The following is a 27,931-nucleotide window of genomic DNA, read 5'->3' as shown; positions in this document are numbered from 1 at the left end:
ATTTCCAATAACCTCCAACAAAATATATCAACGCTCTTTATAACCTCATGTTTGCATAAACAAACTTGTATGAGAAAAGGAACTAAACCAAGAAGAGCACCAAGAGAAGAGGAACTTCATAATTTTTTCACCAAACTTCATAATTTATGCTTAAAGCATATAGATAAGTCCACAAATGATAAGAGGAACTAAACCAGGAAGAGCACCAAGTCCCACAACCCCAAAAAGAATAGCAACAGCTAGGAAAAGCTGCAATCTAAGGCTCCATGTTGAATGCAACCACCATGGAAATTCATCCATTCAATAGGCGTCAATTGAAATATAATTCACTCATTCCTGACCTCCTCGAATCAAAGAATTAGTGCCTTTGAGACAAAGACTCAAACACCGTGAAAAGAATTAGACATCCCACAATAGATAGACCTTCATCTAGATTCCTCTCATTGCGATTTGATTAACTTACAAAAGCAAAGAGTAGTAAAGGTGCACAAACTACATAAATTGTTCTAAGAAATGCATAAAATCCTATGTACATATTTTTTTAAGTGTAAAGTGACAAAGTGATAGAGATTTCTAAGTGCTCGAAGGAAAAACAAAAAGTTATTAGGCCAATGCACCATGTCCAAAACCTCAAAGCTACATGATCTTAGCAGAACTTCGATATTCAGAGTTTAAACCAATGCAAAGGATAGCACCCACCAAATAGAATTTAGAACTCTAATGGATTTTGACCATTGAACAAGCAAAGATGCTATAAAAGATATCCAAACCAGTCCTTTAGCGAAGTAAACCAGCCAACTCATTTGATTGAACTTGTCATTTCTGGCCGTTAGATTCCATATGCCGGTAGTAACATAAACAATACTGCAAAGAGCATAACAAATAGAAACCACTACCAAAATCCAATCTTTTTCATTGCTACTTTAGGCATAACATCTTTTTCATTACCAAAATCCATGATAACCCCATTACATATTCATCAAAAGATCGAAAGACTAAGAATCTAAAAGATTCTTGCAAGGAAGGAGAAACCAGAAACTCAATGAAATAAAATAAAGATTAAAACAAATAGGCTCGTGATTCAGTGGAGAATAAAGCAAAATTTTGACAGCCAATTAACCAATCAAGAAAAGGAAAAAAAAAACTAATATCACAATAAACAAAAACTAGCAATATTTTTGCCAAAATCTTATACAAATGAAAAATTAAGACTCATCTAATTATCTCAAGGGTTCTCAAGACTCGTTGAAAACAGTATAGGAATTTTGAGAAAAATGAAAAAATCCCAATGGTTCATAGCAAATTTTTTCAAGACTCGTCTAATTATCTCAATCTACCATCAAATGGGTTTGTCGATCTAGCTTACAGCAAACGTTCTACATCCTTTCCATCCAAAATTTATCGATCTAGTTTACAAAAAAATTTGAAAGCTAACATAAAATCAAAACCCAGAAATGGAATCAAATGATAACTTCGACGTTAAAGACGACATTAACAATTACCAAAACTCAATCATCCCCAGTTGGAAATAGAGTAAGAACCTTCCTCCCTCTTGTCCCATTTAGCTGATTCCAAACAACTTGAGCAAAATAAATGAGAAAAATCAAGGCTAGTATTTCAGATCTTACCATGTTATTGGTATGTGATTTAGAGAGAAACTCTGAGCTAAGGAGATGGTTGTGTGAAAAAATATATGTGCAGGAAAAGGAAAAGGAATAGGAAAAGAAAAGGAAAAGAATAAGAAGAAGAAGATGGCCGTGTGAAGAAGGATATCTGCAGGGAAAGGAATGTGCAAGAAAGAAGGAGAAGGAGTCGTGCGAAGAAGGAGATGGCCGCATGAAGGAAAAGGAAAATAGGCGTGAGATAGACTAGCGGGAAGGAAAAGGAAAACGACAATGAGACAGAAAATAATAAAATACCGGTACGAAGTAACTATAGTACTTTTCATATATAGAATGTATGATAAATTTACTGTAACTAATATTTAAGATAAAAACGATTTAACTAATTCAATGTAGATTTAATTTAGTGAAGATTCTCTAAAATATAAAGGGCACTGGTACTTGGCTAAACCAATACCAATGCTTTAAGGATGCTTTATAGTGGAGCAGTAGATTAGGGATTTTAGTGATTAAAACAACGCCGTTTTGAGTTTGGGAGGGGGCGGTCTAGGCTTGTTTGTACCTAAAACGGTGGCGTTTTGGTTTTTGGGTTATTGGGCTTGATGGCTGACTTTGGGCCTAGATGAATTGGGCCTTTTTTTTTTTTTTTTAATTTCAAATGAGAAAAAAACATATTATTATATGTTTGTTTACTTAGTTATTAGCATATAGGTCGTTTAAATTTTTTCACTTAATATATGAATTTTACATAAAATTGTATTAAGAATTCAAAATATAAAAAAAATTAAATTTAAAATATTATAAAATTTTATTTGTTTTAATTTATACATTAATAATTATTACAAATTTAATAATAATGTTTATAAAAAAATTTCAATTTAATAATAATGAATTATACACTTGCGCGTAGAAATGAATGAAATGAAAAATTACATATAAAATTGTATTAAGAATTTAAAATATAAAAAAATTAAATTTAAAATGTTGTAAAATTTTATTTGTTTTAATTTATACAATAATAATTATTGCAAATTTAATAATAATGTTTATAAAAAAATTTCAATTTAATAATAATAAATTACACACTTGCACGCAAAAATAAATTAAATGGACAATTATGCCAAGATAAGCTTAACGTGCTCTTCGCCAAATCTATAAATTAAGATACATCATAAACACTCTAAATCTCTTTTTGCTTAACTTTTCATTTTTATTATTATATCTTTAAATAGGACACGACTAGTATATAAAGTTGATGTTTATTTCTTCACTTTTAAATTTATATAAACTTTTCACTGTATCTTTAAGCACATATTGCCCTTAGTGTGTGTGTGTACAATTACTATATAAATTTTGCCTCCACTAGGCAAACGTCCCTTCGACGTTTACGTTCTACTAGTATATATATATATATACAAGAATAGTTGTCACTAGAATCGTATATGGTATAAATATAAAAAGGGAGAACAAAATGGGGGTCAAGTTGGTCAACTTCTCGATCCAACCCTACTGCTAGGAGCAAGCCCAGTGCTGGACACAGTCAGCCGACCATCATACATTCGCTGAATCTCTTCCCTGTACTCTGTCAAAGACTTGTTGGGGATGGCTGGAGCTAACTCCACCATATCCCCCATCTCCAACTTGCATGTCGGATCACTCACTGACTCATTGTTCAGCCTTGGCCTCAATTCTTCCTTCTGGGGGAAACCATACGGTGTCCATCTCAAGCCTCCTCGTCCAGCTCTTTCCAGCAAATCCATTATCGTCGAGTTTGCAGGAAACTCATGTACGGACATCTGCAATATTCAAACAAAAGCATGTCACGGCGACATCAACCCGCGCATGATGCTCTTCTAGTTGTTTCTTTGTTTACAAGACAAACATTACAAAGGTCGGATAAAGCAGTTAATAAGCACCAATAGCAGAAGGATCAATATGTATACAGAGAGACCTGAAAAAAAAAAAAAAAAAAAATCAAGGCTAACAAGCCACTAGATCCAATTTGGGCAAAGTTGAATAAGACTATGAATAGGGCCAAAACCCCATTTAAACATTTGCCCGTTCATATAAAGACCTAACTAGTCATACAATTATTTTGATTTTGATTATTATTATTTTGGTTATCCTAGGTTCATACCATGTATAAAAGCAGAAAAGGAAAACCAGCGTGCGGGTGCTGAGAAGTGAAAATTCAGACAAACACACACACCTTATCATTCTCAATCATGATCACAAACACAGGCCCATTCTGGCCACAGTGTGGCTTGTATGAATACGGGCAATCATCAGAATGAGAAGGGAATGTGCAGGGCAGCCTTATTGATTCAGCATAGGCAATGGATGACCGGTCTTTACTCATTGTCTCACACTGCCAAGTGACAACCCATCGAGCCCACTCAACCATCTGAAGCACAAATGAAGAATATTTGCAGTCACCTTCCTTGTATCTCCAATGAGCCGCAAAGCCAAATTCAGCCTGCAAATGCATCTCCATCGTCCGAATCTGAACTTCAAGTGGAACCAGGCCTTCACCCATCACCACCGTGTGCAGAGACTGATACCTATAAGTTATGAAAGCAAACTTAAGAAACAATTGAGGTAAACTAGAGCACGAAAACCACCTCTAGAGCACTCAAACGCCTCTAAACTATTACATACCCATTAATCTTGGGATGATTTATGTAGTCCTTAAACTTTCCAGGTACTTCAGTCCATAACTGGTGAACAACTCTCAATGCTTTATAGCAGTCTTCCACATTGTCAACAATCAACCGTAACCCATGAATGTCATGAATCTCATCCATGACTAGCTTCTTTCTGCAAAGTAAAGAGCCTAATATAAGTAATGTGAAGCTGACTTTTAAATAATTAAAAAAATGTATAACTAGTGGAATGACCATATGACTAATAATTTTCTCAAGCACATTCCACAACACAGTTAGACTAGGTAATATTTTAAGTAATACAAAGCCTGCGATTCCCTTCAGTTATCATGAAAATATCTAAAAGAAATGAAGCCCCAGCTTCACCCAATGGACACAACTACAAATTGCTGTAATTCAAACTGCTTTAGAAGTTCTCATATCATGAAAATTTGACATTTATAGGGATCATTGCAGCAGAAGCAATTGAATATGAGTCCATGCCAGTCTGTTTGCATGCTGATCTATAAACGACTGATGAAGTTTTAGTTAGGTATTGGAATAAATAAAGCTAACACCTCATGATGCCCTATTCTATTAATTATCCTCACTCAATCAAGATGTCCTGCAAAAATGCTAGGAAAGCCTTGTCCAGAATTAAAAGTAGATTATCCGGGTATATCTCTATCTGTGGGTGTTTGTATATAAGTGTGTGTGTGTGTGTGTGTGTGTGTGTGAGAGAGAGAGAGAGAGAGAGAGAGAGAGAGAGAGAGACAGATCATACTTCAACATTTTGCGGTAAATGCTATACAAGCTCTTATGCCGTCCAGATACATCATGGTAAGAAATAGCTTTACCCCTAAGAGCTCGTTTTAATTTCTCGATAGCAGAAGTGACCATGGCCTCATCAAACGTGTCGACAAGCTTAGAAGATAGTTCTTGATGTTGGTCAGGGTTAAGGTGTTTAAAACATAGGTTTTCTAAACGCTCCTTCCATGTAGAGATTCCTAAACGGTTTGCCAAGGGTGCAAAAATCTCCAACGTCTCCTTTGCGAATCTCTGTTGTTTGGCTAGAGGCAATGCATCTAGTGTCACCATATTATGCAACCGATCTGCTAATTTAATGAGGACAGCCCTGGCATCAGCCATGGCAAGGAACATGGTATGCAAGCGATCGGCCTCAACTGTTTTACTTGCTGTATTGTTGTCACGCGCAAGCTTACTCAAGTGACTTAGCTTGGAGACCTAAACATATGTCATAAAGAAGTATATCATAAGTGTGTTAGATTAAACAACAGAGAAAGAGAGAGAAGAGAAAAGAAGAGAGGGGGGGGGGGGGGGGGGGGGGGGGGCGGTTGTAAGATCAAAATCCCAATAGACTGCATCTAAGTCAACTAATAAACAAGAATTCTTACCACATAAATTTTAGTTCAAAAAAATTGAATGAAATTCAAATTTCAAATTTAACCAACCATACAGATGCTGTGGGAAAAACTAAGCTCCTCATAATTTACATAAAGAAATCTTAGTCACTCAAGTTCCAACTATAGGCCAAGGCACCTCTAAATTTTGAAGAAAAAATAAGATAGGAATCACAACCAAACCAATGTGAAATGCACTGCATTTTCAAAAAATAAAAAGGAATTATGAGGGAAAAGATATACCAGATCTCCAACATTTGTGATAACCCAAAGAAAAGAACAGATATACTCAATATATCAAAACCCCATTAAAAACTATTCCTGCAGGCTTCAATGTCACAGTTCCATCACTCTTCTTCAGACCAACAAAGTTTGAGATTATCAATCCTAAAAGCCTATCTTTTACTTGCTGCTATCACAGATGATTATGGAATCTCTGATATTCATCATCCATAAAACTGATCAGCCGACTTCAACAATTATGTTTCACTTACATACAATTCAATAACAAACAATAAAAACCATAACATGCCATTTATGCACATACATGTTCTCTTGCAAGAGAAACTAAGCCAAAGCGTCACATCAATTATTCTTCTTGAACTAATGCAAATTATATCTGCTACTGAATACGGCAACCATGACACTTCCAGCGCATGGTCTGAGGTAGATTTTGAAAAACTATAAGCAATCTACAAAATCATGGCTCGCAGATTTCCAAGTTAGCCTCTTAAATTTGTATTATATGAAAAATAAATAAAAGAGTTCACCCTACATGCCAATTTTGAATAATTCAAGGAAGAAACCACAACTCCTCTTGCATATGCAAATATAAGTCTTTCTCAAGCATTAAACAGCGCGTTTCTGTTTTGCTACTCAATTCAATGCCAGATGGAAGTTACGAAAATTCAGTCTCTTACCCCTCGGACCAAATCTGCGACCCCAGCTCCAAACATCCCAAAAATATAGTCATAGCTCATAAAAGAGTCATCAAGTGTGTCATGCAAAAGCCCTGCAGCAACCACCGTTGAATTAGCGCCAATCAGCGCGAGCAGCACCGCCGTCTCTACGCAATGCTGCAAGTACGGATCACCGCTGGCACGCATCTACAACAAATCAACACGTAAACCTATCAACCCAAACCACCAAAAGTACTCCCCATACAAACAACGTAAGTTTACAATCAGAATTGTAATGTGAACGGAAAAAAAAAAAAAAAAAAAAAAGCAATATTTTGCACCTGACCCCTGTGTGCTTTCTCAGCTTCGTAGAAAGCCTTGATCACAAAATTCTCATAAAAGATCTTGTGCCTTGATTGGGCACCCAATAACAATTCCTTTACATACGGCTCAGAATTCCCCTCCACCTCTATATTGAAAGTCAATTCTTCCGCAAGACCCACGTTATATCCATCGCTACAAAGCTCGAGACTGGGTGAATCGTAATCTACGCACGAACCCAAAGCATTCCTCTCGAAGCCATTGAACAACCCACTTTGGAAACTCATCGTGGGGCTTCTAACGGATCCAGCGACGTTACTACTACATGAAACCGGGCCCTGAAACACCGAAACTGGGCTCAAATCCTTCTTTAGACAAGACCCAACGAACTTACTCGGCAAATGGTAATAAGAGCTGCTCAGTTCCTTCAATTCTTCGCCTCTGTCGTGCCACAAAGAGCTAAATTCTTCACCGCAGCCACCAACCGAAAAACTCGACGAAGGTCGCACCGAGGGCGAGGAAAAGAGGCACGAGAGGCCGCCGATTCCGGGCTTTTGCGGAGTGGACGGTGAAGATGATGCCGAAGAGGAAGGCCGAGAGCTCAATTCGAAATCGCACGACGCGTGGGCGTTGATCTGGCATGGGTGCGGTGCTGAGCACACGGTGCTCGGTGGGCTTGCGTATAGAGCTATGGTTGGTACCGCCATGGCCTTTTTTTTTTCGCTTTGGCTTCCGTAAAACTGGTCTCGGATCAAACTGCCTCAGCAGGGGCTCAGATCAAGAAACAGTACTATACAAATTGGATTTTCTCAAACAAAAAGTAAATTTTTTCGAGAAACCCAATTGATTTACATTCAAACCCAAGAAAAATGCAAATCGACATTTCCCCAATAGAAAATCAGTGTTGTTTTTTCTCGCAAGAACCCAATAGTTTGCCACGCGATAATTCTCCGAGTAGCCCACAAATGTTCTGGAATCAAAAAGTAGTTTTTTTTAAGAGTAAATTAATTAAAATTACGTAAGATATGAGCGATTTTGGAGTTGTTTAAGAGGAAAGTAAGTTAGCTACAGTATGTCAAATTTATAGAAATCGAATGCCAATCGGAGTTGAAGCAAATAGAAAAGCCATAAAATTGAGGAGGGATTTACGAAAAGACCTAACCCTATAATTTTCAAGGAAAAAGAGTCAAACAGAAAGAGACAGAAAGAGAGGGGTAGAGGAAGATTTCTTCACGTTCTTTCGTGAGAATCCAGCTTTTCTTTATGTTTTATGTTGTTTTAATTTGAAGCAAGCCATGGAAAGGAAATAGGAAATTACGCAATTGGCCTTGGGATGGATAAAGGACTTTTTCTCGTGAATAAAAATCTAAATTTAGCTCTTTTCAACCTAATAAAAGGTGGGTTTGTCTAGCCCTCTCTTACAGGGTGTAAATGAGGGACGAGGAAGTCTTACTAATTCTCTCTCTTTTATCATTTTCCTATATATATACATTAGTAAAAGTAGCACATGCGATGCACGTGTGTCTAGTTAATATTTTTTTTACATTCTAGAATTTTTAAAATTTTCAACTTTAACTATAAACGGTTAGAATTTTATCTATATTTTAACATTTTTTTTGTTCACAATAAATATTATACGTATTTTCTGTAAAATATTCATAATTACAACATAAAACTTCCATAAACATATTTACACTTACATATAAATATTTTGTATTTATATATTACAATAACTGAAAGTTAAAAAAAAAAGGTCTGAAAATTCATCCTACTCTTCTTGAGATGTTATTAACAAACAATGCAATAAGCCTATGTAATATATATTAACTTTTTTATTTAATATGATAATATTAATCTCAACTTATGTTGGCTCCCTCTAAAAAATCATCTTGGCTCCCTTCTATAAAATTATTTTAATCTTATAGATTAATTATTTATAAGTCTAATTTAAAAAATAAAATTAATCTTATTTAAAAATAAAATAAATAAAATACATCTCACATAAAATAAAATGATCAAATAAAATGATGACACGTATTTACTATCAATAAAAATAAAAAAAGGGAAGTCGGATGGTTTTCTTCTCCTCTACATGTTGCCGCCTCCAATTCTGTAGTTTATAACTTTCTACTGCTAAAGCTTAAAAGAAAATTCTCTCGTCTTTACCATCTGCCAAACGCCCAAAAATGGAAGCTTTTGATCAATGGCAGAATTACGTGTTGTCTTGAAGCAAATTTTTGGTGCAGTCTTCTACAAGCTACGGTAACAGTAACATTGTAATAGCCTAGCTGCCTACCTACATAGTTCCGCCACTGCATACACGGTTTGACTTTTCTCTATTTTTTTTGTTCCATTTTTTTGGATTTTCTTTTTCTTTTATCTATATAATTGTATTGAATCTATTGACACAGTATTTCATGAGTAATTGAAATTATATATATCTAATTTTATTATATATGTTTTAATTTTATTTTAAATTTAGGTTTATGAATTATGAATTCTAAATTATAAACTATCGACTCATTCTTCAAAAGAAAAATCTTAATTAAGATTTTTTTTATTTAAATTCAATACTTGATAATTTTATTTTTTTAAAAGAACACAAGTTATAATTTTAGACATTTTGTGTTTCTTTTATTTGATATATTTGTACGAGTATTTTTATGATATTTCAATTATATATTGTTCTTGACATATCATATATTTTTTTAATATATAGGTTATACTAAATGTATTTTATTTTTATTTTAGATCTTATTATCAAATTGTTTTATACCGCAAAAAAAATTGTATAGAAATAGAACAAAAATTTTTTCATTATAGTTTTAGCTTTGATTGGCCTCCCTAAAACAAATTCCTAGTTTCACCATTCGTTATAATGATAATATAAAAAAAATGTAAAAAAATTCTGCTATAAAAAACCTACTTTATAAAAAAAAATCTGTTATATAAAAAAGATTTTGCTATAAAAAAACTATATATGATCAAATAAATTTTCATGTTAAAAATTAAAATTTTATGTTATAAATTATAATAACATTTTCTTATATATAATAATATAAAATTATAATTTATATTATTATATATAAAAATTATATATAATATTTAAAAAAATTAATTTAAATATATATTATAGTAAACCGGTTCGGTCTGATCCTAAAAATCATGGAACTGGAATCGAAATTGGCCCTGTTTCGACCTATTTTAGTATTTTAAAAATCGATTACAGACCAGACTAGTTCAAAACTAGACCCATCTCATTGATTTGGTTCGGTTTTCTAGTACTGATTAAAATTTACACCCCTACTTATCAACTTAACACTTTATATATCATACTCCATTGTATTGGACTCATCATAATAACGATGGAACTCACTTGTCTATCATTAAACAAACATCTGTCCCCACCTCCCTATACTTATATTCCCCCATTACAAGATTCCTTGTGACGCGGGGTTGATTAATCCATTGAATCTCACAAAAGCCCTTACGTTTTTATCTGAAATAATCTATCCAACTGTGGACATGTAATTGGGTAAGACAGAGACAGAAAATTATTGTTTGTTTCTCTGGAAAGTGGAGGAGGAAAAGATAGAGATAGAAAGAGAGGAAAATGATTAGAGGATGAGAATTATTTTAAACTTTAAAATGGTGCCATAAAAAAGTTGGGAGTGAATGAAAGGGCAAAGTGGACAATTCGATTGCGCAGTGAATGGTAATTCCACGGGGGAAGCTCTAGAACAAGACATGGGAAGTCCATGATAAGGACCACCTTTGTTTCTCCAAATAAAAACAAAAGGAAAAAAACAAAAGAGTGACGAATTTTTCTGTTAGATTCTTCGCTTTTGGTACTAGAGTGGCGAGCCACCAGCAGCTACCTCCGCCACGCGGTCAGAAAAAGCGGCAGACACGTGGTCCGCATTGGCAGCTATTAAGTGAGCATTCATTCGGACACGGTCATACTCGGGATGTCCTCGTCTTCGCACGTGTTGTCTTGATGCCAACTCGGTCATAGCTCCGCCCAATTAGCTCCTGAATGTCGAGGCCTTTTTTCTATGAATCGGACGGTAGGCATGGGCTCTCGGAGGTCAAAAAGCACAAAAAGTCAATAATCGAGTCAAGATACTTTGCTTTCAGTAGACATTTCACTGGATACATAGATTCGTTAAGATTCGTCCTACAACAATTTTTCCAAATACGAGGGCTGAAGAATCAATAAGGGTTTTTGAGAACATTAATAGATGTCACGTCACCGATGATAGTAAAGAATAATTCAAACGTCCAACACGCATGAAATTGTGGAGAGGGGGAATCTTCTGTTTGGCCGAGAGTGCAGATAGGCAGTAGCGGCGACATACCAACATTCATGAATGTTTATGCTCGCGCTCGACCGACCATGAGCGAGTACAACGAGTTGGATTCGCGTGTAGGACAGATCCCAAAACGTGCAAGCCAACTATAGGCATGTATTGGGATGTGGCTCACGCATATATTATACACCTAAGGTCATTAAGAGAGAGACAGAGAGAGACAGAGAGAGTCGGGCCCATTCCACTTCTGTTTGTTGTTGGGAAAAATATTTTTTTTTTTAAAGGAAGAAAGATCCATGAAATATCTTCTTTTTGGTGGTGGTTGATTATTAGAATTAACTTGTCTTGGGCCAAACAGAGGGGAATAGATGAAATAGGATGTCACGCACGCCCATTTCCAATTAATAAAAAGTTACAAGGATTTACTATCCCGGATCAAAGTACGGACAAGCACCGAGAAAGTGAGACTTTTATATGCGAAACGTTACGTAGTCTGAACTCTGAACACTTCGGGAACATGGAAGTAAAAGACTTTCTTAATTACTTTATTATTGGAGTGTGATCATCTCATATGAATATGAATAATTAGAATGATCGTATGAAAGTGACTCCTCATTTCAACAATTCCAAGCTCTCAACACCTGCTCCATAGCATTATTGGAGTCGGCCACCATCTACTTGTTGCAATTTCATTTTCCCTCGTTATTTTCGTTGAAGGGTCATCTGCCATGAGGAAAGTCATCAGCTTTATTAAGTATACACAAAATAAACTCAATGAAACTCACGTTCTTCTTTTCCATACTACCTCCGATTCATGGGTACGCATTTTTATACATCTCTTGACATAATTTATAAAAGGAAGCAAGTAATTCATTCATAGCCCCTTGGCAAACAAGTCTTAGGCATCCATTTACAAATGGGTTCTTTCCGCAGCGCTTGAATACAGTTATCTGCTCAATTTGAATGTTTCCCACCTCTTGTAAGATTGCAGTTTACCAGCCTTCTCACTAATGAGAAGTCACTCCCGGACAAATCAGCATTAAAGAAGATGCATAGTTTTTTTTTTTGGTTCCAATATCTTCAGACGATCTAATTGCACCTACATAGTTCATAAAGTTTTCATTTTGGGCGGTTCATGAGGGGAAAGGAGACCCTTTGAGGAGTATGCTGTGGCATATCTGTCCTCTGTTCTTGCGAGGGATTGGGATCAACAAGCTCTTCATCCTCCTCGGTTTCTTCAACTGTTGGGGAAGGTTGCTTCTTTGGGATTGCAAGTTGGTAGTTGGGGCTGATCAGCGTATCCTGCTCAGGTGGGAGAGGAATACCAGCCCCAGCTATTGTCCCCGGCAATGGTATTTTGTTCCGATTTCGAGCCAGCTCTAGTAAGACCTGATGGATTATTAATTGAATATAAATATCAGGTATCTTTCAGCATAAAGTAAAAGTGGTCATTTGAATATAAATACATCTGATTGTTCTAACATTTTTAAGCAAAACACATCAATTGTAGGCAGAAGCGATTGACCTAACCGGCCATGTATGCTTAAGGACTTCTAACCTTAGTCCTCACTAATCTGTTTATCTGTTTATCTGTTTCAAAATTGTGCTTATGTATAGCTAACAACTCTTGACTTGCAACTTATCAAACAAAACAAAAAAATTGTGCCCCCAAGAGCTAAAGTTAATGAAAACTTAATCATAAGATACTGTCATCAATTGACCTCAAGAACCCTCACAGCACCATTCCACAGTGCACCATCAGAGAATATTCTTAATACCTTAAAGCAAAGTGAATTGCAAATCCAATGGAGTCCAAAATTTAGTTTAAGACCAAAAACCTAAATGGTTATGAACACAATCGCAGATTGTAAGCCAAAGTTACCTCTCTTGGTGGTGGTTGAGAGAAGCTAAAATTGACTTTTGACTGTATAGCAAGCTTGACATCACCAGTGTCTATGGCAGCCTTACCAGCATGCTCTGAGTACACCTGTGCATCAGTTAAAACATCGACAACATATCGATACCACAGTTCTAAAAATCGGTGTATAACACGGGGTTCATAGGCCTCGACACCCATTGATTTCAGCAGTGACTTCACAATCTTTGCATCCCTTGGCAAATCCTCATCTCCCTCAGCCATTTCCTTTACTTTTTTCACCTATATCAGGAAAAAGATTAGGGTCCTCCTAGAAGCTTCAAAGAATAGATATCACCTTCACTAGCAAAACACATTCTTCAACCAACTTTTGAAGTATCCATAATTCATTACAACTCAATCTAAGTTATGAAATAGACGGGAGTTGTGATTGCCCAGTAAGTAATACCGACATTGAAAGACCTCATAATAAAACTTAAGAAAGAGGGGAGAATAAACTTCCAGAGTAGAACAACAGTTATTAGGCAGGAACATATTTCAGCTAAGACATTATTCACATGCTATTTTTTTTTTTTTTTTTTTTTTTTTTTTTTTTTTTTTTTTTTTTTTATCTATGACTGGGAACCACCCACGGCGGAGCCCTTAGGACTCACCCATGGAACCTAAACCCCTGGGTAGACTAGCGACATTATGCACATGTAGCACGCTATTGCAAACATAACCAAATCTGTTCTGTTTACATGCTTCCATATGTCAATGCATAGTCACTGGAGCCGACACCTTTAGGTTTAAGTGAAGATGCTTCGTTCTTGAGCGTAGAAGATAAAATATCAAAGTAACAAAATAAGTACGTTCAACTCGGATTGAAAAAATTGCGATCAGAGATTCAGAACTACGAAAACATGCAAATTTACCTTTTTATCAACTTGTTAACTTTGACAACGGGTTTCAATACTAGCACTCTCTCTGACACTAGCAAAGGAATTAAATAAAAAGCAATGCTCAAAATGATGTTTCAAAGGGAAGCTGGGGGCATAAAAATTCAAAAGAACCAAGATCCTCAATCCCCTAATTGGGGTTCGGGATTTCGGACCCAACAAATTGCCCTATAAATCAGGACCTTCCAGCTTTTTCAATGGGCATTTCACACTTTATGAGCTTATGGGGTTTCTACAAATTACAGGACTTTAAACAAGAAAGAAAAAAACTTGGAGGAATACCTTTGATTCAACTATATCCAACCTTGAGATGGAGAGAATTTGCGAAATTTACCGAGTATGAAGGGAATGGTTTGCTGAAGGGAGTTGGTCCGGTGTCGGCCAGAGGCGGTGGAGGTGTGGACCGTGGTGTTGGGTTTAGGTGGGAAGAGTGGAGGGAAAGACCGATGAAGGACAAGAAACGTTGAAAAACAAACGAAGAATGAAGGGAGAGAACCGTGCAGGACAAGTCTTGGGCCATGCTTCGCTTCCTTCTCGTTTCTATCCAAAGCCCAATGAAAAAATTATTTTTTTAAAAGAAAGATAGTTATTTTTTTTTTTATTATCACAGATATGATAATTATAGGTAATTTTGAATGAAAAAATAATGATAGGTTTATAACTATTTTTCTATAATCTTTATATAATTACTTGTGAGTATTTATGTAAATTAATATTATTTTTATAAATTATTTTATAAAAATATCCCTCATTTAACACATAATTATATAAAAATTATAAAAATTGTTCCAATTGTATCATTTTCTATTTTGAAATAATTTCGAGTGCTTGAATTGTAACGGGAATACAAAGAACTTCGTCATAATGTAAGGACCGACCGTAATTGTTCTGATCAACCTAATGTAGAAGCAAAGGACGCTAGGATTAAATGGAATTGGAAGGTGATGTAAAGTAAATTATATATTTCATTGAGTATGCACAAGGAGAATTGAGTCCAGAACTTATTTGGATTCAGAGAGATTAGATGATTTAAAATAAAAAATAAAAAATAATTAAAATATTATTATTATTATTTTAAAATTTTAAAAAATTGAATAGATATTTGAAAAAGTTAAATTATTTATTATATTTTATTTATGAATTTAAAAAAATTATAACGATCATGAAATAAGTTTAGATTACTTCTCAATCCAAACCAACTGACAAATATTGTCATCTCTGTTAGCTTGAAATGTGAGTCGTGTAAAACGTTTTATGGCGAACTAATCATATCGTCTCGAGGCTTCGTTTGGCATGCATTCCCATTTGTATTCCGGAAATTTGTTTCATAAAGCAGAAAAAAAGAGAGATTCAATTTATAGCAAGCTTACACAATTTTCATATAAAACTACTACAAAGAGAACGAAATACAGTAGAATTAGGAGTCAGGAAAGAAGCTGTAGGAATTGATCTCTCTCAATCGATACATATATCTATCTATCTCCAGAAAAATTCCTGGACGGATGCTTGCCATGAAAGCACAAGCATCAGCATCACCAAAATGCCGGCAAGCCCCCAAGACGAGCTTCCAATTCTAAACACCCAAGAAGGGTCCGGAGAAGGAATTATTGAAGCTCTAGCTCCTCCCTGCGCAGAAGCCGATGAAGTTGTTCTGATTGCAATAATAAGCCCTGCAAGAACCATTGGTAGAACAAAGCCTGAGCTCCACTTTGTTTCGTAATGGCGCGTGTCGTTTTTCGGCCTCAAGTACAGCGGGGATAGCACTATTGCAGAAACCAGAGCCAGCGCCATGGCTACCGACCTTTGGGATGAGTAATATTGGCTTGTGTAAATATGCGTAGGAGCCATAGTTAGCCAATATTACTGAAAACAAAAACAATGCTGGTTCTTCCTGATCTTGGAGAAGAACCAACTTTGATAAATAAACTTGACCTGGATTCTTGGATATATAAAGGGAAGAAGATGGAAATGGTGAAGGAATCCAGTTGGAAAGCTTGTTGTCGGATGGCAAAAGTGATGGACAGCCGTCCAAAAAGTGAAAAAGAAAAAAGGTAAAAGGAATTAAACTATGAACATAATCTGTGGAAAGGCGAGAAAGATGGTAATTAAAGGGGGGCAATTGAGATTGGAAGGCTTAGGAAGTAAGGTATATATCTCTTTCTTTTTGTTCGTGTTCATACTTCATACCAGATCCCAGGTAATAGCTAGCTTTTGTCCATTGTTGTTGGATAAATCAAGGTACTACTACTACACAAAACTGTCTAAACATGCATTGCCATTTAGCAAATCAAAAAGTTGCTAATTGCTATGGAAATTTTGAATGGTAATAAAATATTTCGAATAAAGATGTTTTATTAGGTTTTAGAAAAAGAATGAGAAAAAATTGAATAAAAATATATTTTAAAATAAGTATTATATTAGAGTTTGTGAAAGTAGATAGATAATGTAAAAAAAATGTTTGAATATAATTTTTTAATATTATTTTTGTTTTGAATTTAGTAAAAATTGTATTGATTTTTTTTTGAATAATGAATAAGTAAAATTGTTAAATGAAAAAGTTCAAAATCTAAAATTAAAAAGTATTTTATATTTAAGTTTTGCTACGTATAAATAAAATTGCGTACTAATCTACGTACTAATATTGATTTATTCATATTCAAAATTTAAATTAATATTACTTTTAATAAAATTTACTTTTTGACTAATTATATTATATTAATACACATATTAGTACGTAATTATACTTATAACTAGATTTTTTCAAAGGAAAAATATAATTGCAAGTACAATTATACACTAATCTGTGCACCAATGTGATGTGATTAGTCAAAAAGTAAATTTTATTGAAAATAATATTAATTTAAATTTTAAGTATGAATAAATTAATATTTATACATAAATTAATACGCGACTGTGTTTATATATAGTAAAAATCTTTTTCAAATTTAAAATAGATGGTTTTGCAGAAGACGTGGCAATGTGCCCCGGCTTTCTCCGCATCGTTAGAATGATTTTTTTTTTTATTAATTTTATAGAAAATCAAATTTTTGAGCACTGCAGGAGACGTAGCCCGAGAGGTCACCGAATATGATATATATTTTTTTTCATTTATTTTTTTATTTTTTTAAAAAATTCACAAAATTATTATAATAATAATAAAGTATACTCCGGACACAGACTCGGTCTAAAAGATTTCGATCGGTTGGATTTGGATGTTGGATTAAGTTGAGTTGAGTTGAATAAAATATTGTTATGATTTTTTTTTAAATATTATGAGTGTGTTGGGATTTGAACAAGTTAAATTTTTTATTATATTTTATATAGAAATTTGAAAAAGGTGTATGGGGATTTGAAAAAGTTAAATTTTTATTATATTTTATATATAAATTTAAAAAAATATATGAAAATTTGAAAAAGATATAATGATGAAATGAAATGAGTTAAAGAGGATTTGGTAACCAAACGGAGGAATCCGACTGCAGAAACAAATTAAACGATAACTACCTGCTCGCTCACTTTGCTTTGAGGAATGTTTGGTCGAAAAAACTAATTATAAAAAAAAAAAAATTATAAATTAATGTAATTTAATACAATATGTAATATAATTTTAATTTATTTATATATAAAACACTCGTTTTAAATTAAAGGTGGTCATGTAAAATTTTTAAAATAAAAAATACTAGAGACACAAGGCATCTTACAAATGTGTTTTTTTTTTTTTTTTTTCCCCTTCTGCTTGGTCCTTAAGATTTATCAAATGAAAATTTTGAATTTTAAGATTAAATATTAAAATATTATATTTTAATATTATTATTATTTTAGAATTTATAAAAGTAGAAAAAAAGTTAAATTGTTTATTATATTTTATATGAGAATTTAAAAAAATTATAATAATAAGATAAAAATTTTGTGTTTAAAATAAAAATTCTTTGTGGCCAAACAGTACAAGTTCCAGCCCCTGTTTACCTCCCGCCACATATTCCCATAACCCATAGAGAGAGATGACTCATATGAGAGAGACCCGTACCTATCGACAAGGGGTAACGACATTTGCGAGGAGAGAGAGGAAGATGGCTGAGCTACACGAATGAGGGTTTGGAGAGTTTGGGAAAGGAAGTGGGGAAGGGGGGAAGAGGGGAGGGGCGCAGTAGATACTAGAGAGGAGAAAATGGAAAAAAAAAAACACTAGCAATGACACAAATATTGTGCTATATCAATTTGTAAGATTTGTGTCTCTAGCAACCATCTTTTAAAATTTAAATTAAATAAATAATATTTATAATGAAGTAACAATGTCACATTGGTTAATCATACAATGAGTTTATAAATATTTATAAATATCATTATTCAATAATTACCACAACGCGAATATTGAGAAAAGAATGATTCCTTATACTAAGACAATTCTTTGATTTGTTTGAGTGTGGGCCTATATAAATATCTACAATATAAATATAAAATATGATCAATTCCCATCCCTTGAAAAATGATATATATAATTTTTTGTTTATGTCAAGAATCTCTCAAAGGCAAAATCATTTAGATCCACTCTTGCAGAGTAAATCTTAATCCCGTGCATCGCTCTCTAAAAACTTTTCTTAAAATTAATAAAAATATCATCTTCTTAATATATTTTTTTTAAATATCAGGTGATTCTCACAATTCTCATATTAGAGAACACATACACGAATATTTTTTTTTTTTTACAAATCTTTCAAATCTTTAATTTTATCTTAAATAACTTAACAATTAACACATATAAATATATCTTATAGTTTATAAAATTTACTTAATGCTCAGTTCTTTAATCACATGTATTTTGACAAATATAATTTAGAATAAGAGTAATATTAAATAGAGTTTCACATTAAATAAATATCATACGTTTAAAAATAAATGCAGAATCTACTATTTAAAAAATAATTTTTTTATATAAATCTCAAAATTGCCAGTTCGAGTAAAGAGAACTTGAATTCCTTAAAAGTGCATAATCATTTCGAGAGCAAATGCTCATGAATTCAAGACGTTGCTTCGTTTGACTGGCTTCCAACCCAGCAAATGCGGTCCCCATCATTACTGTTGTTCGAGAAATCCTAGCCAATGAGCACCTCTTCTATTTACTTTCGCTTTCGCCAGACGAAGTCCATCCTACACCGCCAAACCAAGATACATACATAGCTTTTCAATTTTAAGTAATTTATTTTTATGCTTTTCTCTTATGTTGTCTTTTTATTACTGTATTCTTAATATCCCTCGAGAAAAACTAAACTATAAATATAGATCCCAACTCAACCAATCCCAAACCCTAGGCTATGCACTCAGACACACAAGAAATTAACGACGCACAATAAAAGAAGGAAAAAACCCTAGCTTTAACTACACAATTCACAATATGGACTATAGTTTTTTAATGGTCTTCCAATTGACCTGATCACAAATTGAGGTAAGCTCTCGCATACCTCTGAAGCTCTGATTCTCTCAAATCCATTTGGGGTTGTTCGCTGTTCATCACTTCATCCAAATCTTTAAACCCCGGAAACATCTTCTAGAAAGCCCAGAAGCAGAAAGTTGTGGATTTTCTGGGAAAATTTTGTTCCTCCGATAAAGTGCTGGGAAGTAGAGGAAAGTCTCTTTTTTGGATTTTTTATTTTTTAAACGAGCATGGATGATTTAGAGAAGGCTATACTTATATTGTTTGATGTATCGGGTAGTCTTGATGATGAATTAAAAAAGAAGGCCAAGGATTATTGTGACGACATCAAGGAAAAACCTTCGATTTGTAGTATTTGTATTAAAAAATTATGCTTTTCGAGCCTACTTGAGGTCCAATTTTGGTGTTTACAGACTCTTCAAGACGTTATTAGGATCCGCTATGCATCAGTGAGTCAAGATGAGAAGTTTTTCATCAGGAAATCAGTATTTTCTATAGCATGTTCGGAGCCTATCGATGATAAGAATGTTGCCAGGCTATTAGAGAGTCCTGCATATATAAAGAACAAGTTTGCTCAGGTTTTGGTTACTTTGATTTATTTTGAGTACCCGTTAATTTGGTCCTCCGTGTTTTTTGATTTTTTATCTCATCTGAGCAAAGGGGCTGTGGTAATCGATATGTTTTGTCGGATTTTGAATGTTTTGGATGATGAATTGATTAGTTTGGACTATACACGAAGTTCTGAAGAGATGGTGGCTGCAGGGCGGATTAAGGATGCAATGAGGCAGCAGTGTGTGCCACAGATAGTGAGAGTGTGGTATGACATTGTGTCATTGTATAGGAATTCTGATCAGGAACTCTGCACTAGTGTATTAGAGTCGATGAGGAGGTATATTTCTTGGATCGATATTGGTTTGATTGTGAATGATGCATTTATCCCACTATTGTTTGACTTAATTTTAGTGTCAGAACATCTCCGTGGTGCTGCGGCTGCGTGTTTGTTGGCAGTGGTTTCTAAGCGGATGGAACCACAATCAAAATTTTTGCTGTTGCAGAGTCTTCAAATAAGTCGCGTTTTTGGGTTGATTGCTGACGATGGTGATTCTGACTTCATTTCGAGCATATCTGGATTGCTTAGTGGGTATGCAGCAGAAGTTCTAGAATGCTTCAAACGGTTAAATTCTGCAGAAGAAAAAGGTATTTCAATGGAGCTTTTGAATGAAGTCCTGCCCTCAGTTTTCTATGTAATGCAGAACTGTGAGGTTGATGCACCATTTAGCATAGTGCAATTTCTTTCAGCTTATGTTGGCACAATGAAAAGCCTCTCTCCTTTGAGCGAGAAGCAGCTGCATAATGTTGGTCGGATATTAGAAGTGATCCATACCCATATTCGTTATGATCCTACGTACCGCAATAATCTTGATGTATTAGATAAAATTGGAAAGGAGGAGGAAGATAGGATGGCGGAGTTTAGGAGGGATATACTCGTGCTGCTTCGAAGCGTGAGTCGTGTGGCTCCTGATGTCACCCAGATATTTATCAGAAACTCAATAGTTAGTGCTGTTGCCTCGCCACCTGACAGGAATGTTGAAGAGGTGGAAGCTGCATTATATCTTTTTTATGCTCTAGGAGAGTCAATAAGTGACGAATCTATTCGAACTGGAAGTGGACTTTTGAGTGAGTTGGTGCCAACAATTATATCAACAAGGTTTCCTTGCCATTCTAATAGGCTAGTAGCACTCGTGTATCTTGAGGCAGTAACGCGATATATGAAGTTTGTTCAGGAGAATGCCAAATACATTCCTATCGTTTTGGCTGCCTATCTTGATGAAAGAGGTATACACCATCCAAAGATCGATGTGAGTCTACGGGCAAGTTATCTGTTCATGAGGGTTGTAAAATTGCTGAAAATGAAGCTTGTGCCTTTTATAGAGACAATTTTGCAGGTAATTGGATCTTCATTTATATGCTCTACCTTTTTGTTTTATTTTATTGATTATCGAATGCCAATATTCGTCACAAATAGTCCCACCCTCTATTTCTTTCTCTCACCATTAGGTTTGATTGATTTGACCATTTCTCATTCCCTCTCTCCTGCTATCTCCCTGATTTTTTCCATGTATTTTCAGAGCCTCCAAGATACAGTTGCTCGATTTACAAGTATGGATTATGCATCAAAAGATCTTTTGGGATCTGAAGATGGTAGTCACATTTTTGAGGTATTGATTTATCATTGTGGTTCCTCTGTAGTTTGTTGTGTGTGCAGGTGAAGTAACGTTCATTCCAGAGGGTGTGGATGATTTATTTATTTTTTTTTTAATTTGTACATGCTCCCTTAACAGGCAATTGGCTTATTGATTGGAATGGAAGATGTACCATTGGAAAAGCAATCCGATTATCTCACCACATTGCTCACTCCTCTTTGTCAACAGGTTGTAATTCATATCTATGAATGAAATATTTAATTTCTTAGGAGCTTCTGTCCCGCCCTAAAAAATTCTTTATTTATTCACAATATTTGAACCAGCCAAAATTTGATATATATCCTTTTGATAAGATCATCCTGCAATGCAGGTTGATGAATTGCTCAAGAATGCAAAATTATTGTCTCCTGAAGAGGCTCCTGAAAAAATTGCTATTATCCAGCAAATAATTATGGCAATAAACTCTCTCAGCAAGGTTCTTTTCCATCCCTTGATCTTCTGATTTGTTACTTGGTACTTCTTTCATCCTGGCTGGTTGATTTTTTCATTTTGTCTTATGTGCAATGGTTTTATAAAACCTTTCACGTTTTACTAAATGCTAATGCAAGTATATGAGTTGGTTTGTAATAATGACAATAATTTTCTAACTTCTTGCTTGTGTACCCTCGGGATTAGTCGGGACGCTGTTCCTGGACACTTGGTGCCAATAAAAAAAATTAAAAAAAAAAATTCCAACTTCTTGGTGTTTGGATTGGAGTTCTGACTTGGTTTGTATGCTAATTGTCCTCAATATGTCTGTATACAATCCAGGGCTTCAGCGAGCGCCTTGTAACTGCCAGTCGCCCGGCAATTGGTCTCATGTTCAAGCAGGTCTGCAACTTTATTGTGTTGAGTTTTCTATCCAGGATTTTGAGAATCATTGTCATGGATTTTTAGCATCAGTCTGTTCATTACCTTTATCAGCAAGAGAGAACTACATCAGTTTCTTGCTTCACTTATGTAAAAAATAGTTTCTTGCTTCGATGAGATATGAAAATTTGAAGTAAAACTTTGCTCAGTTGGACACTTTCTGTGGTGCCTACCTTGCTCTTTGTAGTTTGTTGATAATCAGTTAATGGATGATATTAGTTTTGCCGCTGAAATCATTGTAGGGGCATTGTGATGCACTAATTTTTTTTCATATTTTATATGATCCAGACACTGGATATTCTCCTCCAAGTTCTTGTTGTATTTCCAAAGATAGAACCTTTGCGGAATAAGGTAAGAGTTAGATATGGGTCCATGGAAGTACTGTGTTTTTATATTTTATCAGCTGCTCCTGTTACCTGATGCTTGTGTGTGGTATTCAGGTCATGTCATTTATACACCGCATGGTGGAAACTTTAGGAGCATCTGTATTTCCATACCTCCCTAAGGCATTGGAGCAATTGCTTGCAGAAACTGAGGTAAAAACACTGAAATGAAGAGCCAATGATTTGGAATACATTGAAAGAGTGACTGTTTTCCATAAAAGATGGAAACAAGGGCTAACCTGCTCTGCCTTTACCTAACAATTGGAGTAGGTTTGAGAAATAAATTTTTAGGCACATTTATAGTGAAGATGATAATATAATTTATGAGTCTATGGGTGGTACAGGGACGTTAGATGACTAAATTAACCACAGGGGAGCTTCACGTGCCCCATGCAGCCAGAGCTTTGTGATGGGTTTAGCAGAGGATTACTTTAATTAAACATATGCTTATAAAATGCCTAATGTGATTAATTAACTTATATGCTTAGTGAGAGAGCTTCATGTTGCTCCATCCTGTCACAGTATTGACAGGGGAGTAGTTTTCTCTATTGAGTGTAGTTCTAGTACCTTTTTATAAGTAGTATTTCTAGTTATTCAATCAACTGTTGTGTCTGAATGACTGGATGCAACTTTTTTTTTTCATATACGATAGAAGAGAGAAAAGAAAGCAAATAGAAACGCACATTGGTTGATCCAATAATATATCTAGAATAATTTTCTTCCTATAGTCAATGAAATGATTTGCATCATGCTTTGATTCACTTTATTTATTTTTTCAACATATATCTTCTTTCCCAACTTAGCAAAACATATATCTTTGTTCCCATCTCCTTTTCTCAGTTTGAAGAAATAACTTCTGTTTTCATTTCCAGTTAAGCTGTGAAGGAATGTTTTATTGATTTGTAATGGTTTGCAAATTATGATTGAGAATGATTATAGGTTTCTGCATTAGTTTATTAATTGCTTTAGTGCCATGAAGGTTTTGATTCTAGATGGTGCTTTATTTCAGCCAAAGGAGATGGTCAGTTTTCTTTTGTTACTCAATCAACTTATATGCAAGTTCAACACACTGTTCCATGACATATTGGAAGAAGTATTTCCTGCTATTGCTGGGATGATATTTAATGTTGTCCCAAGAGATGCATTTCCTTCAGGACCTGGAACCAATACTGAGGTATGGGAAGAGCCGTTCAGCAAAACTTTTCCTGATGTTTGTTCATTAAAGGAATGCTTCTGCGGCCACCGCTCTTGACATATTTCTTTTACATAGAAAAAGCCTTACTGTCTGATTGTTTTTTAGCAAGAAAAAATTCTCTGTTTGTTGATAAAAAAAAAAAAAAAATGCAGCTACTTTATGGATGTTTTCTTAAACAATGATTGCTTACTTCCCTAAAAAAATAGAGAGAACACTCCGTGTATCTGGGCTTTGCCCTCTTGATTTCCTATAAAAAAATTAAATTGAGAGAACAAATTACAAATTTTTTTTATTCAGTTATAAAGAGTTGGGAAATCTAATATTCATGTTTGTATTGTCTAGTGAAAAGGTTACAAAATGATTGTTTTCTTCCTTTAAAATTGGCTTTCTATTACATGATTCAATTATATGGATTGTAAGTTCCAGTTTTATAAGCTGCATCAGGTAGCATATTGAGTTCTTTCTAATTTAGGTGGTGAAGCGCGTTGATTTTCTGTCCTTGATATATTGCTAGCCTTGAAAATTACTCCAGATCTATGTCTTAAAGAGTGGTTGCAATGTATATGAAAGTGAAAATCTACTTAAAGCATTTTATGTAGTAATTTTCAACATCCTGTACCAGTTCTCTGTACTTTGGGGATTTCTATTGCTCTATGTGCATGCCATGACTCCTTATTTTCTCTTGTAGGAAATCCGTGAATTGCAGGAGCTTCAACGAACATTATATACATTTCTTCATGTGATAGCTACACATAATCTTTCTTCCATTTTTCTTTCCCCCAAAAGTAGGGGCTACTTGGATTCAATCATGCAGTTGCTATTGTACACATCTTGTAATCATAGGGATAATCTTGTAAGAAAGGTCTGTGATACTTGCAGATTTTACTTTTAAAGCATTTTGATTTTCTTAAGATAGATTCCCAGCACATTAAAACTTCTAACATATTAAAAGTCATAATCTGAATCTAATTTTTTATTTTCTGGTACCCAGGCATGTGTTCAGATATTTATTATATTAATTAATGACTGGTGTACCAGGCCTCATGGTGAAGAAAAGGTAATTACCAGGTTCCCCCAGACTATTGTTTTGTCGAGGTAATTTTTTTCATCCTCGTAAAAACCTCTTATGATTTTGAATGGCGAATTGTTTTCAGGTGCCTGGTTTCCAAAAATTTATGATTGAGGTCTTTGCAACAAATTGTTGTTTGTATAGCTTGCTTGATAAATCCTTCGAGTTTCATGATGCAAATACTGTAAGTTTATTATTCATGCTATTCTCATTATTTTTATGGAAATGTTCCCTGCTTATTCGGTCTTTTACATTAATGACTCCATATTTAAGTTATAATTAGAAAAACCAACAGGAGTCACTTAAATGTATCCATATTTCTTTTCAAATTTTGACTCATTTATGAGTAGTCATCCAGGAATAAGATATGTGGGCACCTGTCTGAGGAATTTGCCTTATGATTGGTTAGATCTGTAGAACTTCTAATTTTTCCATAAACAATCTGGCTAAATTGGCTTTTGATTATAGTTAATTTGGGCATATTAAAATTTTATCAGTTGTTCTCAGACTATGCCCTTCTTCTCCATCCCTCATTTTTTCCTAGAGAACTTTTGGTTTTCCACTGTAGCATATTCCTTGTCTTCATATCAGTTTTGATGAAGTTAGTTAGCAGCAAATTAATCTAACAGAAAATAATCCATACTGAGGAACCCATAGTTACTCTTCATCTAAAGAATATTGCTGGAAGGCCTGCAGTGTGATTGGCAAAGTGGAGAGGTGATCATGGAGAAGTTCTAGATTGATACTTGCCTGGAGGTTTAAAAGAAGTCACTATCTTAGAGAAATGCTGGTCCAAAATGGGTGCTGTTTGGTATAATTAAAAAATCAATTCACTATAGTTTGAGCAACTTATATGTACATTTTTCTTTTTTTATTGGTTTGCAAGAAGACCAGGGTTGTATTAGCTCGTAGAAGAAAATGTATCGTGTTTTACTTATTAAAAAAAAAAAAAATGTATCTTGTTTGCCCTTGTAAGTAATCATCCCACTCCTAGTGAATGAGTCCTTAAAGGTTAAGGGGCAATTCAACAACATGGGTTTGAAGTATAACATTTTTATTAAGATAGTGAACTATATTACCTTATAATATGTGGTGAAAAAAATGACCTGGTTACTTCTTGAGTTCCACTTTATCATATAATTAGTATTTTATTAAACAATGATCTAACTTGCATTATTTATTCTTTTGGCATATCCTTGTTTTGATATGTTTGTTTTGAATTTTGTTGTCATGTATTGTTTTAATGTTGAGAGAGATTCTATTTGTGCTTGTTAAAGAATGTATTTGATGTCTTGGTGATTTGTACTGATAGAAATTGTTATTTTGAATATACTTGACAGCTTGTTTTGTTCGGAGAAATTGTGCTTGCTCAGAAGGTCATGTATGAAAAATTTGGAGATGAGTTTCTTATTCATTTTGTATCAAAAGGTTTTCCAGCTGCACGTTGCCCTCAAGATTTGGTGGCGCAATATTGCCAGAAGTTGCAGGTATTAAAAGTAGCTCAAAGCTTGTACGACCATGCTTATGCTTTTAATATACCTGCATGTTCATAATGTGTTTTTTCTTTACACAGAAACTTTTTCCCACTCTCACTCCAAACATCCTTACACCAAAAAATCTTCATCATCATAACATCTTACCTTGACTTCTGAAACAAAACAAAAACCAAACAAACTCTTGCAAAACTCGAAGAAGAACCTCTCAGAAAAGTTGTCTTCCCTTCATATTTTCCATGGGTTCCACCACTATGTTTCAAACCTCAATAAAACATCTCTAAAAAGCTTTCTCAACTCAAACATATTTTACATAGATATATTGTTTACAGGAATGACCCAAGATTGAATGTCCGGCATAATGCTCTTAACTTTTGCTCTGCCATGTGAAATGCTCCTTGCGCAGGGTAGTGATATCAAGGCATTGAAATCATTTTACCAATCACTCATTGAAAACTTAAGGATGCAGCAGAATGGAAGCCTTGTTTTCAGATAGCATTTTCACTATAGATGAATGTTAAAAAGTATTCCCAAGCTTCATGTATTCGTTTGGTTCCGAGTTGTGGCGATACTTTTTTGTTCTGAACAAAAAGGTAACTACAACTGCTACAATGATATACAGGGCACGTTCGTTGTCTATACTTCAAAAAAATTGGTGATGTTGCAGGTTCTCTCTGTATATAACTTTTGTGCGGTATCGTGGACGAGGTATATCTGTATATTTTAGTCCTTTATTATACGCTTCTTTCCAATTCTTTCCGCAGTTGTAAATTTCCAGAAGAAAATTTCTTAATTGTGAGTATGGCAACATCATCTATCAGTGTGGAGCTGCTTAACCCGAGATCAAGCTCTTCTATGTTTCGTTCATATCACTTTTCTTTCTTTCTTTTTTAGGTGTGTTTTTTTAACAGCCCCTTCTTGTACTCTTTGCTATATCAGAACTGGAACTGAGGTGGTGAAATACATTTATGTGCAAAAAAGAGAGGCGTACGTAGTAAACGTCTATATATAGATCCTGGGGTAACATTAATTAAATCATCTTAGTAGTGCAAATTTATGCAATGCACAAGAATAATTACATTAAATAGAACTTTCCAAGACGTTTCATATCTGGTATTTTTATTTCTAAAATTCTTTGAGCAATTTGATATTCGAATCTTATAGATTTTGCTCGAGTGAGAAGAGGGATCAAAATTGTCGATGTGTAGAAAACAGAAA

The 27,931-nt window shown here is 34.4% G+C and overlaps 3 protein-coding genes across 9 annotated transcripts; 1 reads left to right on the top strand and 2 right to left on the bottom strand.

Annotated features, from left to right (window-relative positions):
- Window positions 1–2,862: 2,862 nt before the first annotated feature.
- LOC122300911 (probable GTP diphosphokinase RSH2, chloroplastic) lies at window positions 2,863–8,121 on the bottom strand. Its single transcript, XM_043111890.1, has 6 exons — window positions 6,926–8,121; window positions 6,606–6,791; window positions 5,049–5,509; window positions 4,281–4,439; window positions 3,832–4,183; window positions 2,863–3,418 (listed from the first exon to the last, which is right to left on the bottom strand). The coding sequence occupies exons 1-6, from the start codon at window positions 7,610–7,612 to the stop codon at window positions 3,110–3,112; spliced, it is 2,154 nt and encodes a 717-aa protein (XP_042967824.1). The 5' UTR covers window positions 7,613–8,121; the 3' UTR covers window positions 2,863–3,109.
- A 3,946-nt stretch (window positions 8,122–12,067) lies between these two features.
- On the bottom strand, window positions 12,068–14,563 carry LOC122300910 (transcription initiation factor TFIID subunit 9-like). 2 transcript variants are annotated; one of them, XM_043111888.1, is made up of 3 exons: window positions 14,364–14,563; window positions 13,098–13,373; window positions 12,068–12,604 (listed from the first exon to the last, which is right to left on the bottom strand). In XM_043111888.1, exons 1-3 carry the CDS (start codon window positions 14,547–14,549, stop codon window positions 12,335–12,337), a joined length of 732 nt encoding a protein of 243 aa, XP_042967822.1. In that variant the 5' UTR covers window positions 14,550–14,563; the 3' UTR covers window positions 12,068–12,334. The 2 variants fall into 2 exon arrangements, with proteins under 2 accessions (XP_042967822.1, XP_042967823.1); XM_043111889.1 differs by having other exon boundaries at window positions 14,312–14,507.
- A 4,489-nt stretch (window positions 14,564–19,052) lies between these two features.
- On the top strand, window positions 19,053–27,580 carry LOC122300909 (exportin-T-like). 6 transcript variants are annotated; one of them, XM_043111884.1, is made up of 13 exons: window positions 19,058–21,406; window positions 21,590–21,679; window positions 21,803–21,892; window positions 22,035–22,139; window positions 22,475–22,534; window positions 22,862–22,924; window positions 23,014–23,109; window positions 23,966–24,130; window positions 24,840–25,013; window positions 25,143–25,208; window positions 25,306–25,404; window positions 26,561–26,707; window positions 27,046–27,183. In XM_043111884.1, exons 1-13 carry the CDS (start codon window positions 19,691–19,693, stop codon window positions 27,049–27,051), a joined length of 2,877 nt encoding a protein of 958 aa, XP_042967818.1. In that variant the 5' UTR covers window positions 19,058–19,690; the 3' UTR covers window positions 27,052–27,183. The 6 variants fall into 6 exon arrangements, 5 of the variants coding, with proteins under 5 accessions (XP_042967819.1, XP_042967820.1, XP_042967818.1 ...); XM_043111883.1 differs by having other exon boundaries at window positions 19,061–21,406; window positions 27,120–27,580; XM_043111885.1 differs by lacking the exon at window positions 25,306–25,404 and having other exon boundaries at window positions 19,053–21,406; window positions 25,143–25,246.
- Window positions 27,581–27,931: the final 351 nt, after the last annotated feature.

The sequence above is a fragment of the Carya illinoinensis genome, chromosome 2, assembly GCF_018687715.1.
Source record: "Carya illinoinensis cultivar Pawnee chromosome 2, C.illinoinensisPawnee_v1, whole genome shotgun sequence".
NCBI lineage: Eukaryota > Viridiplantae > Streptophyta > Magnoliopsida > Fagales > Juglandaceae > Carya > Carya illinoinensis.
The sequence above is the reverse complement of the archived record's forward strand: the minus strand, read 5'-3'. Positions and strand labels throughout refer to the sequence as shown.

Coding starts and splice junctions, on each gene's coding strand:
- LOC122300910 (XM_043111888.1), bottom strand. CDS start 14,549: ATGGCCCAAGACTTGTCCTGCACGGTTCTCTCCCTTCATTCTTCGTTT. Junction 13,374..14,363: donor AACCATTCCCTTCATACTCG/GTAAATTTCGCA, acceptor TTCCTGATATAG/GTGAAAAAAGTAAAGGAAAT. Junction 12,605..13,097: donor CTCAACCACCACCAAGAGAG/GTAACTTTGGCT, acceptor ATAATCCATCAG/GTCTTACTAGAGCTGGCTCG.
- LOC122300909 (XM_043111883.1), top strand. CDS start 19,691: ATGGATGATTTAGAGAAGGCTATACTTATATTGTTTGATGTATCGGGT. Junction 22,925..23,013: donor TAGAACCTTTGCGGAATAAG/GTAAGAGTTAGA, acceptor TGTGGTATTCAG/GTCATGTCATTTATACACCG. Junction 23,110..23,965: donor AATTGCTTGCAGAAACTGAG/GTAAAAACACTG, acceptor GCTTTATTTCAG/CCAAAGGAGATGGTCAGTTT.
- LOC122300911 (XM_043111890.1), bottom strand. CDS start 7,612: ATGGCGGTACCAACCATAGCTCTATACGCAAGCCCACCGAGCACCGTG. Junction 6,792..6,925: donor AGAAAGCACACAGGGGTCAG/GTGCAAAATATT, acceptor GATTTGTTGTAG/ATGCGTGCCAGCGGTGATCC. Junction 5,510..6,605: donor TCGCAGATTTGGTCCGAGGG/GTAAGAGACTGA, acceptor ACATATGTTTAG/GTCTCCAAGCTAAGTCACTT.